We start from the raw sequence: 15,950 nt of genomic DNA on the forward strand, positions 1-15,950 counted from the left end.
TATCAGCCGCTCCTCTTATAACGCTCCAGTACTGATATATCTTCCTATTACATCATATGTGACTGATATCAGCCGCTCCTCTTATAACGCTCCAGTACTGATATATCCTCCTATTACATCATATGTGACTGATATCAGCCGCTCCTCTTATAACGCTCCAGTACTGATATAACCTATTACATCATATGTGACTGATATCAGCCGCTCCTCTTATAACGCTCCAGCACTGATATAACCTCCTATTACATATGTGACTGATATCAGCCGCTCCTCTTATAACGCTCCAGTACTGATATAACCTCCTATTACATCCTATGTGACTGATATCAGCCGCTCCTCTTATAACGCTCCAGTACTGATATAACCTCCTATTACATCATATGTGACTGATATCAGCCGCTCCTCTTATAACGCTCCAGTACTGATATAACCTCCTATTACATCCTATGTGACTGATATCAGCCGCTCCTCTTATAACGCTCCAGTACTGATATAACCTCCTATTACATCATATGTGACTGATATCAGCCGCTCCTCTTATAACGCTCCAGTACTGATATCTTGTACTTCAAGGGGTTATCCAGCGCTACAAAAATGTGGCCACTTTTCCCCCTGCTGTTGTCTCCAGTTCAGGTGCGGTTTGCAATTAAGCTCCATTTACTTCAATGGAACTGAGTTTCAAAACCATCACCCAAACTGGAGACAAGAGTAGGGGGAAAGTGGCCATGTTTTTGTAGCGCTGGATAACTATAATTATCTGCAGAGTTGGTCATTCTGTTCCGTCATACATTGTAGTGAGGCAGCCATGTTGTTGGAGACCAGGTTGGCTGCAGTGTTCATAGTTCTGGCTCCTCTATCAGATGTGGGTTAGTATAATCCTTCCATTGCTGGGTGACCATCAGAGACGGACGCTCGGTGCTCTGCTTATATTACCCTTCTATGTCGCTGTATCATGGGGGTCCTTAGGGGCCCGTCCTCCCACAAAGGCGTGCCTGCATACTGCTGTGAGCCGGCACGTAAGAACCGGAGGAAGAGAATAATGGCGTGGAGTCCTGTGACCGTGCTGCTCCCTGTGAGCTGTGTGCAGTGACTCTCCTCCTACATTATTAAAGGGGAACTCCAGCCTCTGAGCTGTCACCTGATTGTTGTGTCTCCTTCAGGTCTCAGCTGTCACAATGGATGACGTCTCCATGACTAAAGCGATGGAAAACTTCCCCAGCAGGTAATGGTGATCACTCCTGATCCCCAGCACAAATCTCACTGCAGTCTATAGAGCTGCTGGTGTATACGCTGTATACTAATCCTATAGAGCCCATTACTCTAACCCTCCCACAAAGGCGCTCCTGTTCACCGTGTGCAGGTGCGTAACGACCGGAGGAAGAGAAACAGACGGGTGACTACCGGGTTTGCTTCATTAGCAACATCCTAATGTCTTCCATCTTACACTAGCAGAATGGTGAGTGCAGCTCTGGAGGATAATACAAGATGTAACTCAGGAGCAGTAATGTATGTACCCCACCAGCAGAATAGCGAGTGCAGCTCTGGAGGATAATACAGGATGTAACTCAGGATCAGTAATGTATGTACACAGTGCCCCCACCAGCAGAATAGTGACTGCAGCTCTGGAGTATAATACAGGATGTAACTCAGGATTAGTAATGTATGTACACAGTGATCTCACCAGCAGAATAGTGAGTGCAGCTCTGGGGTATAATACAGGATGTAACTCAGGATCAGTAATGTAATGTATGTACACAGTGCCCCCACCAGCAGAATAGTGAGTGCAGCTCTGGAGTATAATACAGGATGTAACTCAGGATCAGTGATGTGTGGGGGTAGGTGTGACTATAATTATATATATTTGTTTCTAATGAATTTTCTTCTACTTTGTTGGTTTCCGGTGTTTAGGATGTTGGTTATTCTCTGCGTCCTGGTTACAGACGTCTCTCGTTCCATCTTCTCCTGGACTCCGGAGAGGTCGCTGATGTCTGACAAAACGTTTGTGCTGTCAGGTGACCAGGCGAGCAGCGTGCACCACTGTCATGGCGGCCTCTGTTTTCTGAGGAAAGAAGCTCTGAGTTCCATAGGAATTCTCTGCAGGACTTTTATTTTTTTTTATTTTTGAGGTGAAAACCTGAGAGATTTCATGGAAATGTAATAAGACTGAGGAAAGATATATTTATATAATAAAGACGACTAATCAGTGACGGAGGTCTGAGTCATGTGATAATGATGGGGTTAAATCAATGGTGGGGGGCTGTATCATGAGAAAGTGATAGACGTTACTCATCACTATCAGTGACCCTTAGGTCGGGTTCACACTGAGCAAAACTAGCGGAATTGTCCGCCGCAGAATGCAGTTAGCCTCCCTCTCATAATGGGAGTCTATAGGAGACGCACGCTGCTGTTCTCACAGCGTCTCACAGAGCAGGATTGCGCCTCCCATTATGAGAGGGAGGCTAACTGCATTCTGCGGCGGGCAGTTCAGCTAGTTTTGCTCAGTGTGAACCCGATCTAAGGGTATATACACACTGAGCAATTCTTGAGGAATTGAAACAGAAAGTTTTCAAGCAGAATTTTAAGCCCCCAACTAACTTCAATAGGATTCCTCTAGCAGATCTACAGCAGAAAATTCTGCTCGGAAATTCTGCAGTGTGAACAGAGCAGAAAACCCATTGAACACAATGGACCTTTGCTCTGTACATATTATGGGAGGAATTTCAAGCTAAAATTCCTCTTCAATTCCTCGCCTTTTCCTCAGTGTGCACATAGCCTAAAGTGTGAAGCCTGAACGCTCAGCGTCTGACTCTCGTTGGATTCAGCCTACAGGTTCATTCTTTGGACGGACGACTGAATCTGTCTGTATGTAAAATGGAGTCTGACACAGGTGGAGACGTGTGCCCGCCACAGTCCACGCGTGCGAAATGCGCAATGGGTTTTCCGCTGCCATTACGTAGTGTGTGCACACACCCTAAGGGTGCGTTTACACAGACAGATTTATTTAACAGATTTTTCTAAAGCCTAAGCCAGGAAAAGACAAACAGGGAACAGGTCATAAAGGTAAGACTGAGATTTCTCCTCTTCTTATCCATTCCTGGCTTTGGCTTCAAAATCTGTCAGATAAATCTGTGTAAAAGCACCATATGTCTTTGCATCATAGTGATGAGTGAGCGACACACATAAGAGCTGAGAAAGTGGCAGGATCACTCCAGTGGTGGATAGTGGAGGAGACTGTAGTATAAGAGCCTGGAGAGCTCACACAGACAGTCTGCCTATCAGGAGAGGGAGGGCTCTGTGCTGTCCTGGGGCTGGTGGTGGTGGGGAAGGAGGGGTCTGCGCTGTCCTGGGGCTGGTGGTGGTGGGGAAGGAGGGGTCTGCGCTGTCCTGGGGCTGGTGGTGGTGGGGAAGGAGGGGTCTGCGCTGTCCTGGGGCTGGTGGTGGTGGGGAAGGAGGGGTTTGCGCTGTCCTGGGGCTGGTGGTGGCGGGGAAGGAGGGGTCTGCGCTGTCCTGGGGCTGGTGGTGGCGGGGAAGGAGGGGTCTGCGCTGTCCTGGGGCTGGTGGTGGCGGGGAAGGAGGGGTCTGCGCTGTCCTGGGGCTGGTGGTGGCGGGGAAGGAGGGGTCTGCGCTGTCCTGGGGCTGGTGGTGGCGGGGAAGGAGGGGTCTGCGCTGTCCTGGGGCTGGTGGTGGCGGGGAAGGAGGGGTCTGCGCTGTCCTGGGGCTGGTGGTGGCGGGGAAGGAGGGGTCTGCGCTGTCCTGGGGCTGGTGGTGGCGGGGAAGGAGGGGTCTGCGCTGTCCTGGACCTGTGCAGAGTCTAGGAGACTTGTCCCTGGTATTTATCATTCTGCCCCCACTGATTGCTCAGTATATGGGGGGGAGGGATGGTTTCCAGCTGTGACCCCACTGATTGCTCAGTATATGGGGGGGGGGGAGGGATGGTCTCTAGCTGTGACCCCACTGATTGCTCCGTGTATGGGGGTGAAGTTGTGGGGGAGGGGTGGTCTCCAGCTGTGACCCCACTGATTGCTCAGTATAGTGGGGGAGGGGTGGTCTCCAGCTGTGACCTCACTGATTGCTCAGTGTATGGGGGTGAAGCTGTGGGGGACGAGTGGTCTCCAGCTGTGACCTCACTGATTGCTCAGTGTATGGGGGTGAAGCTGTGGGGGTGGGGTGGTCTCCAGCTGTGACCTCACTGATTGCTCAGTGTATGGGGGTGAAGCTGTGGGGGAGGGGTGGTCTCCAGCTGTGACCCCACTGATCAGTCCAGGCCGGAGAGGATGTGTGGGTGCAGATAGAGCTGTTCTGTGTGGATACCATGTTTGCACCATTCCCTTCTATGTACCCTGTGTTAGGGCAGCACGTCTGTCATTCTGCCTCCACATGTTAGTATGACAGGGGGTTATGATGGTATTTAGTGTAGGGCACAGTCTGGGGCTCATAGTCACTAATACCAGTGCTATAAGGAGTGTCTCCTGCCTTCTACCCAGTGCCTCCCCTCACCTGCGCTAGTATCTGGGCTGGATGCTTATGTATAGTGGTGACACGCAGGGCCGTACTTACCACCAGGCACCTGTGGTCCGGTACCAGGGAGCAGCCTCCTGGGCAGACTAGCCAGGAAATCTGGTGACTATTTGAGGAGGGTGGGGGAGGTCAGGTCTGCTATGGCTGTGACACCTGGAGCCAGTGGTGAGAATTCCATCAGACAACATGCAGACGGCTCTAATCATTGATTCAATGTGGAAATTTATGTTATAAATCGTTAAAAACCATGAAAATGTCATTCACTGTTTCTACAAGTAAAGAAATGCATGTGGCCAAAACCGCGCTCCCCCGCGCTGGGGCGTCTCCAGGTCTTATGCCTAGGGCAGCAGCAGCTGTGAGTACGGCCCTGGTCACATGGCACCTACCACAATGGATTCTGGGTTACTGAAGATTACACGTGGATAGGTTGAGCCACAATGTGGAGTCACTACCAGGTGTGTGTGTGTGTGTGTATATATATATCTATAGGTGTGTGTGTATGTGTATATATATATATATATATATATATATTAGATAGATAGGACATAGAGAGAGAGATAGATAGGAGAGATAGATAGGAGAGATAGATAGGAGAGATAGATAGGAGAGATAGATAGGAGATAGATAGGAGAGAGAGAGAGAGAGATAGATAGGAGAGAGAGAGAGAGAGATAGATAGATAGGAGATAGAGAGAGAGAGAGAGATAGATAGATAGGAGATAGAGAGAGAGAGAGATAGATAGGAGATAGAGAGAGAGAGATAGATAATAGATAGATAGGAGAGATAGATAGATAGGAGATAGATAATAGATAGATAGGAGATAGATAATAGATAGATAGGAGAGAGATAGGAGATAGATAGATAGGAGATAGATAATAGATAGATAGATAGGAGATAGATAGGAGATAGATAATAGATAGATAGATAGATAGATAGATAGATAGATAGGAGAGAGATAGATAATAGATAGATAGATAGGAGAGAGATAGGAGATAGATAGATAGGAGATAGATAATAGATAGATAGATAGGAGATAGATAGGAGATAGATAATAGATAGATAGATAGATAGATAGGAGAGAGATAGATAATAGATAGATAGATAGGAGAGAGATAGGTAGGTAGATATATGAGAGCGAGCAACCATGGGCTGTAAACACACATCTGAATAGGGCATTTGTCCACAACAAAGATGGCGGCGGCGCTCCGTCTGGCCTGCGTGCTGCGTGAGAAGCTGATTGGCTGGATTTGTGACGTCACGGCACTGGCTGCGCGGGATCGTTCGAATCGAGCAGACGGGCGGGGAAGTGGGACGCGGCCTTATATACCGGCCCGGGCGGCGGGTGAGTGACGGGGGCACCGGAGGCGTCATGGAGGGGGCAGCAGCGTGGTATGGGGAGCGGGTGCAGCAGGGCTTCCGTGGACCCCCTTATTCCTGGGCGGGCGGGACGTGGTTTCTCCTGTTGTGTATAGACTTGGGCCGTGAATGAGGAGACTTATGATAGGGGGCGTGGCTTATCTTAGGTGATGTGGGGCTCACGTGATGCATCCTTACTTTATGGTACTGCAAACCGTGCTCCTATATTCAGTGTGTAAGTGGCCCCTGTAATATATAGTGATGGCTGATAATATATAGATATGAGGGAGGTCAGTCACTAATCCTCTATGTACCTGTATATAGTGACCCCTGTATTACTAATCCTCTATGTACCTGTATATAGTGACCCCTGTATTACTAATCCCCCCAAGTATCTGTATATAGTGACCCCTGTATTACTAATCCTCTATGTACCTGTATATAGTGACCCCTGTATTACTAATCCTCTATGTACCTGTATATAGTGACCCCTGTATTACTAATCCCCCCCAAGTATCTGTATATAGTGACCCCTGTATTACTAATCCTCTATGTACCTGTATATAGTGACCCCTGTATTACTAATCCCCCCCAAGTATCTGTATATAGTGACCCCTGTATTACTAATCCTCCATGTACCTGTGTATAGTGACCCCTGTATTACTAATCCTCCATGTACCTGTGTATAGTGACCCCTGTATTACTAATCCTCCATGTACCTGTATATAGTGACCCCTGTATTACTAATCCTCTATGTACCTGTATATAGTGACCCCTGTATTACTAATCCCCCATGTACCTGTATATAGTGACCCCTGTATTACTAATCCTCTATGTACCTGTATATAGTGACCCCTGTATTACTAATCCCCCCAAGTATCTGTATATAGTGACCCCTGTATTACTAATCCTCCATGTACCTGTATATAGTGACCCCTGTATTACTAATCCTCTATGTACCTGTATATAGTGACCCCTGTATTACTAATCCTCTATGTACCTGTATATAGTGACCCCTGTATTACTAATCCTCCATGTACCTGTATATAGTGACCCCTGTATTACTAATCCTCCATGTACCTGTATATAGTGACCCCTGTATTACTAATCCTCTATGTATCTGTATATAGTGACCCCTGTATTACTAATCCTCTATGTATCTGTATATAGTGACCCCTGTATTACTAATCCCCCCAAGTATCTGTATATAGTGACCCCTGTATTACTAATCCCCCCAAGTATCTGTATATAGTGACCCCTGTATTACTAATCCCCCCAAGTATCTGTATATAGTGACCCCTGTATTACTAATCCCCCATGTACCTGTATATAGTGACCCCTGTATTACTAATCCCCCCATGTACCTGTATATAGTGACCCCTGTATTACTAATCCCCCATGTACCTGTATATAGTGACCCCTGTATTACTAATCCTCTATGTACCTGTATATAGTGACCCCTGTATTACTAATCCCCCCAAGTATCTGTATATAGTGACCCCTGTATTACTAATCCCCCCAAGTATCTGTATATAGTGACCCCTGTATTACTAATCCCCCCAAGTATCTGTATATAGTGACCCCTGTATTACTAATCCCCCATGTACCTGTATATAGTGACCCCTGTATTACTAATCCTCTATGTACCTGTATATAGTGACCCCTGTATTACTAATCCCCCCAAGTATCTGTATATAGTGACCCCTGTATTACTAATCCCCCCAAGTATCTGTATATAGTGACCCCTGTATTACTAATCCCCCCAAGTATCTGTATATAGTGACCCCTGTATTACTAATCCCCCATGTACCTGTATATAGTGACCCCTGTATTACTAATCCCCCCAAGTATCTGTATATAGTGACCCCTGTATTACTAATCCCCCCAAGTATCTGTATATAGTGACCCCTGTATTACTAATCCTCCATGTACCTGTATATAGTGACCCCTGTATTACTAATCCCCCATGTACCTGTATATAGTGACCCCTGTATTACTAATCCCCCCCCATGTACCTGTATATAGTGACCCCTGTATTACTAATCCTCCATGTACCTGTATATAGTGACCCCTGTATTACTAATCCCCTATGTATCTGTATATAGTGACCCCTGTATTACTAATCCCCCCCAAGTATCTGTATATAGTGACCCCTGTATTACTAATCCTCCATGTACCTGTATATAGTGACCCCTGTATTACTAATCCTCCATGTACCTGTATATAGTGACCCCTGTATTACTAATCCTCTATGTATCTGTATATAGTGACCCCTGTATTACTAATCCTCCCATGTACCTGTATATAGTGACCCCTGTATTACTAATCCCCCCAAGTATCTGTATATAGTGACCCCTGTATTACTAATCCCCCCAAGTACCTGTATATAGTGACCCCTGTATTACTAATCCCCCCAAGTATCTGTATATAGTGACCCCTGTATTACTAATCCTCTATGTACCTGTATATAGTGACCCCTGTATTACTAATCCTCCCAAGTATCTGTATATAGTGACCCCTGTATTACTAATCCTCCAAGTACCTGTATATAGTGACCCCTGTATTACTAATCCTCTATGTACCTGTATATAGTGACCCCTGTATTACTAATCCTCTATGTACCTGTATATAGTGACCCCTGTATTACCAATCCCCCATGTACCTGTATATAGTGACCCCTGTATTACTAATCCCCCCCCATGTACCTGTATATAGTGACCCCTGTATTACTAATCCCCCCATGTACCTGTATATAGTGACCCCTGTATTACTAATCCCCCCAAGTATCTGTATATAGTGACCCCTGTATTACTAATCCCCCCCCAAGTATCTGTATATAGTGACCCCTGTATTACTAATCCCCCCCATGTACCTGTATATAGTGACCCCTGTATTACTAATCCCCCCCCCATGTACCTGTATATAGTGACCCCTGTATTACTAATCCTCCATGTACCTGTATATAGTGACCCCTGTATTACTAATCCTCCATGTACCTGTATATAGTGACCCCTGTATTACTAATCCCCCCCCATGTATCTGTATATAGTGACCCCTGTATTACTAATCCCCCCAAGTATCTGTATATAGTGACCCCTGTATTACTATTCCCCCCCATGTACCTGTATATAGTGACCCCTGTATTACTAATCCCCCCCATGTACCTGTATATAGTGACCCCTGTATTACTAATCCTCCATGTACCTGTATATAGTGACCCCTGTATTACTAATCCTCCATGTACCTGTATATAGTGACCCCTGTATTACTATTCCCCCCCATGTACCTGTATATAGTGACCCCTGTATTACTAATCCCCCCATGTACCTGTATATAGTGACCCCTGTATTACTAATCCTCTATGTACCTGTATATAGTGACCCCTGTATTACTAATCCTCCATGTACCTGTATATAGTGACCCCTGTATTACTAATCCCCCCCCATGTACCTGTATATAGTGACCCCTGTATTACATACTGATAGCTGATAATCCAGGGGGTGAGGGAGCTCAGTCACTAATCCTCCATGTTTCTGCCCCTTGCAGTGACGATAGCATCTTCTGTCTGCCAGACGCCATGTCTACCGCCAAGCTGGATGATGAGCAGAGCCTCCTCGCCTTCATGCAGGATTTCCGGACACAATTCATCAGCCAGAGCAGCGAGGAGCTGTCCCCGCAGGAGGTCAAGGACTCGTACAAGGAATCGCTGCAGAAACTCACCGGTGAGAGACGCAAGAGGGAACACACATAGAAGATTGCTGAACTACAGCTCCCAGCATGGTCTGAGCACTGGCCCAGCATAGCCAAAATATGCAACACTACTACTCCCAGCATGCCCTTATAGCTAAGCTAGGTAACACTACAACTCTCAGCATGGCATGATAGCCAATCTATGCAACACTACAACTCCCAGCATGCCCTGATAGCCAATCTATGCAACACTACAACTCCCAGCATGCCCTGATAGCCAATCTATGCAACACTACAACTCCCAGCATGCCCTGATAGCCAAGCTAGGTAACACTACAACTCCCAGCATGGCATGATAGCCAAGCTAGGTAACACTACAACTCCCAGCATGCCCTGATAGCCAAGCTAGGTAACACTACAACTCCCAGCATGGCATGGTAGCCAAGCTAGGTAACACTACAACTCCCAGCATGGCATGATAGCCAAGCTAGGTAACACTACAACTCTCAGCATGGCATGATAGTCAAGCTATGCAACACTACAACTTCCAGCATGTCCTGATAGCCAAGCTAGGTAATACTACAACTTCCAGAATGCTGTGAAAGGAAAAATTTACCTTTTTTTATTTGTAATTTCTTCAGATTCGCTGAGTAAAAAATACAGAGAAGGAGAAATGATGATGGACAAAATCCTGGAGTTCAGAGAAGGTAACGACGGCCGCTTTTCCTATGACGTCTGATAATCCGGCACCAGTTCCCCGGCTTTATATATAAGGGTCACAATTGGTCACACTGGTGCCGGGTGTGTATTACAGGTCATGTATTAGAGACGCTATTCACGGGGGTCAGAGGTAACGCTGATCCCTTTCTGGGAGTTGGATATCTGTGGTGAGGAGTCTGATCAGTCTCGGCCATCTAAAGCGCAGTCCATGCAATATAGAGGTCCCGTATTACCAGGCCTGTCCTGTGATAACAACTAAAAAAAAAAAACCCACAAAATACCAATGTAGAAAGAAACCTTTTCACACTTAGGCTGGGTTCACACTACGTATATTTGAGGCTGTATAGCAACCAAAACAAGGAGTGGATTGAAAACACAGAAAGGCTCTGTTCACATAATGCACAGTAACGATCTAAGGTGCAGCTCACCTGTATCTGATTTGGCTGAGGTTAACTGGAATACACCATCCAATGTACACAGTAACTAAAAAAGCTCACACCATTTCACAGCCACTGAGGAAGAAGCTAGCAGCTTCGAAACGCGTCTGGAAGCCACCTAACATTGGCCTACACCCCTCAACAGTCTCCTGAACATACCCCTGGATCTATTCCCCATCTCTCTAAGTTTGGGAGGAGCTGGCTCAACAGTGACTTTGTCTACTGCACTGCTGGCAGCAGAGCCACGCTTTGACACAGACCAGGACTGGTGACTTCACCGTGGGCAGACCGGGACGCCGGTGACCCCGGAGAAGACGCAGATCCTGTATGGGTGAGAGGTGCACATGCACCAAATTATGTGAATGTGTATAAATCCTCCCCTATGACAACTAACAGTGATAGATCCAGAGAGATCCAGTGCTTGCAGTACATCTCAGATCCAGTGCCTGCAGTACATCTCAGATCCAGTGCCTGCAGTACATCTCAGATCCAGTGCCTGCAGTACATCTCAGATCCAGTGCTTGCAGTACATCTCAGATCCAGTGCCTGCAGTACATCTCAGATCCAGTGCCTGCAGTACATCTCAGATCCAGTGCCTGCAGTACATCTCAGATCCAGTGCTTGCAGTACATCTCAGACAGAACACCAGGGATCAATGATATCTATTATACTGCTCTAATAACTATACACTCCACACAAGGAGTTCATTTACTTTGGATCGTAATCTACAAACGAACTGACTTTTGAATTTTAACAACAAAGTGGGATCAGTCCAGTGAGCCAGGACTACTACCCCCATCTGCCTGCTTTCACTGTGTGATTCTACTGCAAGTCAGTGAGAGGATGATGGGAATCCCCCTCTTGGTCTGAACCAAAAGACCAGTTCTACCACTTTTTGTGCTGATTATATATTTGAAGCATTGCAGTACAATGACTATATGGCTATTTATATGAGTATTTAGTTGTTTTATACACTTTTACACCTTTATGTTTTGTTTTGTTTTCTTTTTTCTTCCATTTTTTCTTTTATTTGTTTTCATATGCTTTTGTACCGCACTCCCTAACCCTCTGTGTTGATGTATTGTACCATAAGGGCCCCGGGGCTTATGTATTTGTATGGTTTATGCTTTTAATGTGTTTATGAGTATTTTATCCTGGACTAGACAGAAAGACATTTCAGGTTTAAAATTTATTTATTTATTTTTTTTATTATATATTTATATACATTTTTATTAAATTTTATTACAATAAATTGACACATTATCAGATTTTGCTTTGAGGACTGGTATGTTTAAGAATTTACTGTTATATGGCGGCCTTCCACTCAATTTTCAACATTGTGTGAACAGAGCCTTTCTGTGTTTTTAATCCACTCCTGGTTTTGGTTGCTATGAGGACCTGACATGAGGACCAAATACAGCCTTAAATATACATAGTGTGAACCCAGCCTTATAGTGTAAAAAAATTAACCTATCTGATTTTGCTGCATCCATAAAAGTCTAAACTATTAAATGTGAGGTTCTGGCTGATAAGGATATACAATGAGATAAGATTTCCTCCATGTATGACGCCTGACATCGGGTGTTATAGGGGGCAGCAGACCGCCACCGCCAGACTTCTGCTAATAATGCTAAAAAACCACCACGCCAAACTTCTGCTACTAATGCTAAAAAACGCCACGCCAAACTTCTGCTACTAATGCTAAAAAACGCCACGCCAAACTTCTGCTGCTACTAATGCTAAAAAACCGCCACGCCAAACTTCTGCTACTAATGCTAAAAAACGCCACGCCAAACTTGTGCTACTAATGCTAAAAAACGCCACGCCAAACTTGTGCTACTAATGCTAAAAAAACGCCACGCCAAACTTCTTCTGGTTGCTGGTGGAAGCTGCAGAATCGGGTGCTGATGTCCGCTGGCCCCGCCGTGTTCCTGACAGACACCTGATGAATACACAGCCATTAATTCTCGCTTGTCATTGACCTCAGAGATTGAGACGCAGAACAAACGAATCAAGGAGAAGCAGGATGATATCTTAAAAGAGATCGCCAAGATGAAGGAGAACGAGAAGGTGAACGCTGAGCTGTCCGGACACATCAAGAGCTTACGAGAAGAGCTAAGCCGCAAGAGGGAACGTAAGAGCCACCCTACATAACCGCTGTGTGACGGGGCTGATGGGGGTTATCCTCTCTTGCAGTGATGGAGATGATGGGGGTTATCCTTTGTTGCTGTTGAATGATGAGCGTTATCCTTTCCTGCAGTTGTATGAGGTGGATGATGGGGGTTATCCTCTCGCTGTTGTAGGATGTGTTATCCTTTCTTGCAGTTGTATGAGTTGTATGATGAGCGTTATCCTTTCCTGCAGTTGTATGAGGTGGATGATGGGGGTTATCCTCTCTTGCAGTTGTTCTGGCAAACAGGAAAGTCAATAAGGAAAAGCTGAAGGAGCTGCAGAAGTCGGCCACTCTGTTCAAGCAGCGTCTGGGATTGGAGATTAGGAAACTGCAAGGTAACACTGGGGCTGAGCTGCCTGGACCTTACCAACTGGTGTACCTCCCCCTTTTCCTTCCAGATTGGGGTTGGAAAATCTTTAGTGTATTTAAAGGTACTGACCATTCTGCTTGCTGGGCAGGTACACAGTGCTCTCCTAAAACAAACTGTGTATGGAACGAGCAGGGGCGCCATAGACAGCATTGTGCTACTTTCTGCTTCTGGCCACAGATTTCTCCCTTATTCACTGTAAAGGATGATGTTGGTTGTGGTTATGACATCGGAGGATTTTCTTAAAGGGGCACTCTAGCAAAAATCTTTCTTTTAAATCAACTGGTTTTAGAAAGTCATATAGAATTGTAATTTACTTCTATATGAAGATCTCTATTCTTCCAGTACTTATAATCTGCTGTAAGTCCTGCAGGTAGTCATGTATTCTCTCCAGTCTGACATAGTGCTCTCTGCTGCCACCTCTGTCCATGTCAGGAACTGTCCAGAGCTCAAGAGGTTTTCTATGGGGATTTGCTGCTGCTCTGGAGAGTTCCTGACATGGACAGAGGTGGCAGCAGAGAGCACTGTCAGACTGGAGGGAATACACCACTTCCTGCAGGACATACAGCAGCTGATAAGTAGTGGAAGGCTTGAGATTATTATAGTTATAGGGTCGGCCCTGTAGTGCTGTCCTTACACTGACAGCAAGCAGAACTCTGAGGACTGTGCATGATGGGGAGAGTAGTGGGGTGATGGCAGCCAGGGCTTATGAGTGACGGCAATGTCTCCTCTTCGCCCTCCCCTCCCCCAGGTGACCGGTTGCAGTTTGTCTTCAGGTATATAAACCCCAAAGACCCAGAGGAGCCGTATTCCTGCATCATCTCCTTCACTGAGGAAGGAGAATATCAACGTAAGTGACATCACTAGTGGTCAGACATTTTTCTATGGGACGGTGGGTGCAGAAATCTACACCTGTTCCTGAGTAGGAGTAGATTTGTGCTGTGATTTAAGCTTCCTCCTTGCGCCCCCCATCGGGTGAGCTGGGACACAGCTGGTGTATGCTACTAGTGCAGCCTTGATATGTCCCCCAACCTCTGTATATGAGCAGTCACAGGAATCTTCCTCTTTGCAGTCACTGGATGTGATCCTCCTCTGGACTGTGCTGCCGAGTACGAGAAGAAACTACGAGAAACCAAGAACTTCTCTGCGCTGCTCGCTAATCTGCGCAAATCCTTCACCACAATGTGTAGACAAGAAAAATAACGTGTCTCCTTATGCATCTACTGTATATGTCCTTGTATTATAATAAATAGTATTTTCCTGTTAAGTGTGGTGGTAGTGTCATGTCCACAGTGTCATTATATATAAGGTAGGGCTGCGTACCTTGCGTCATGTATACAGGTGATGGGGTCACGTACACTGTCATCTATATAGGTGGGGCCGCGTATACTGTGTCATGTGTATAGGAGGTGGGGCAGTGTACACGGTGTCATGTATATAGGTGGGGCCTTGTATACTGCATCATAGGAATAGGAGGTGGGGCTGTGTACCCAGTGTCGTGTGTGTGTGTGTGTGTGTGTATATGTATATATACATATATATAGGAGGTGGTGCTGTACACTGTGACTATAGATTCTTCTTCCGATACTCTGAAGATTAATCCCCCCCTTATCTGTACAAGCTTCCTGGTCCCTGCATTATAAGACTGACATATGGCTGTGCACACTGGAGTGGATTATTCTCCATACTGCAGCTATCAGGTTCGTCCATTACACTGTGAATGGAGACTAGTGAGTGCTGAGCAGCTGATCGGGGTGCTGGGGGTCGGTACCGATCAGTGATGACCTATCCTGTGGATGACTTTGTCCACTTTGACCCATTGTAGATCTAATCTTACGAGACACATTAGGAGAAGAATCTGGGCCCTACACTTCCCATCCAGCTGCCCCATAGACTTCTGCTGAAATAGAGAGCCGGGGAGTGAAATGCTTTCCTATATGTCACACATCTACAGTAATGGCACCAGTATGTAGTGATGTGCTTACCAGTAACACCCCCCCCCCCCCCCCCCCCCCCTTACACAGATTCTTCAGGATTTGCCGCTGCTCTAAGAATACATTGCCACTTGAGTTACGCCGTAGGTCATGTGACCCCATACTCTGCATAGCAGATAGTGTGTGTGTGAATATGGCTACCCTGCCGCACTCCTTGATTGCGACCCCCAATTACCCAAAATCCATCGAGGAATGATCCCAAATCCCCCTTGTATCCAACGTGATCATATTATTAGCGGCTTAGGCCACGATTAACATTGTACAGCCAGTGTAACCTGAGCCATTATACGAAGCTCAGTCTGTAGCGTAGAGAACAGATGGATCGACAGAGATGAGCGAACCTCCAGCATGCTCTAGTCGATCCGAACCCGATCGTTCGGCTTGTGATTAGCGACGGCTGCTGAAGTTGGATAAAGCCCTAAGGCTATGTGGGAATCATGGATATAGTAATTGGCTGTATCCATGTTTTCCAGACAACCTTAGAGCTTTATCCAAGTTCAGCAGCCCCCGCTAATCAAATGCCAAACGTTCGGGTTCGGATGGACTTGAACCCGGTTCGCTCATCTCTTAATTGACAGCAATCATATTCAGCTTCCTATATAACACAGACACTCGCCTTCTGTTCTGTACTTACTATACACAGGACAGCCGCCATGCTTTACACTACAGGCCGCATTCATAAAACTCTGCAATAA

The 15,950-nt window shown here is 46.1% G+C and overlaps 1 protein-coding gene and 1 long non-coding RNA gene across 5 annotated transcripts in view; both read left to right on the plus strand.

Moving 5' to 3' along the window:
* LOC138770766 (uncharacterized) overlaps nt 1-2,207 on the plus strand; it is a 4,905-nt gene extending 2,698 nt beyond the window's left edge. The window contains exons 3-4 of one of the 2 annotated variants that reach the window (XR_011359498.1): nt 1,161-1,456; nt 1,909-2,207. This is a non-coding gene — a long non-coding RNA (uncharacterized lncRNA). The remainder of the gene's footprint in view (nt 1-1,160; nt 1,457-1,908) is intronic. The other variant, XR_011359499.1, reaches the window with a different exon arrangement.
* A 3,546-nt stretch (nt 2,208-5,753) lies between these two features.
* On the plus strand, nt 5,754-14,528 carry SPC25 (SPC25 component of NDC80 kinetochore complex). 3 transcript variants are annotated; one of them, XM_069949491.1, is made up of 7 exons: nt 5,754-5,860; nt 9,421-9,596; nt 10,206-10,271; nt 12,709-12,855; nt 13,125-13,229; nt 14,013-14,111; nt 14,334-14,528. In XM_069949491.1, exons 2-7 carry the CDS (start codon nt 9,452-9,454, stop codon nt 14,462-14,464), a joined length of 693 nt encoding a protein of 230 aa, XP_069805592.1. In that variant the 5' UTR covers nt 5,754-5,860; nt 9,421-9,451; the 3' UTR covers nt 14,465-14,528. The 3 variants fall into 3 exon arrangements, with proteins under 3 accessions (XP_069805592.1, XP_069805594.1, XP_069805593.1); XM_069949493.1 differs by lacking the exon at nt 5,754-5,860 and adding an exon at nt 6,089-6,109; XM_069949492.1 differs by lacking the exon at nt 5,754-5,860 and adding an exon at nt 6,112-6,164.
* The last annotated feature ends 1,422 nt before the right edge of the window (nt 14,529-15,950 follow it).

Source organism: Dendropsophus ebraccatus, chromosome 13, assembly GCF_027789765.1.
Source record: "Dendropsophus ebraccatus isolate aDenEbr1 chromosome 13, aDenEbr1.pat, whole genome shotgun sequence".
NCBI classification, from domain to species: Eukaryota; Metazoa; Chordata; class Amphibia; order Anura; family Hylidae; genus Dendropsophus; species Dendropsophus ebraccatus.

Excerpts from the sequence above, each read along its gene's own strand:
- SPC25 (XM_069949491.1), top strand. The coding sequence starts at position 9,452 with ATGTCTACCGCCAAGCTGGATGATGAGCAGAGCCTCCTCGCCTTCATG. Across the intron at positions 12,856-13,124 it reads GCTAAGCCGCAAGAGGGAAC|TTGTTCTGGCAAACAGGAAA; the intron begins GTAAGAGCCACC and ends CCTCTCTTGCAG. Across the intron at positions 13,230-14,012 it reads GGAGATTAGGAAACTGCAAG|GTGACCGGTTGCAGTTTGTC; the intron begins GTAACACTGGGG and ends CCCCTCCCCCAG.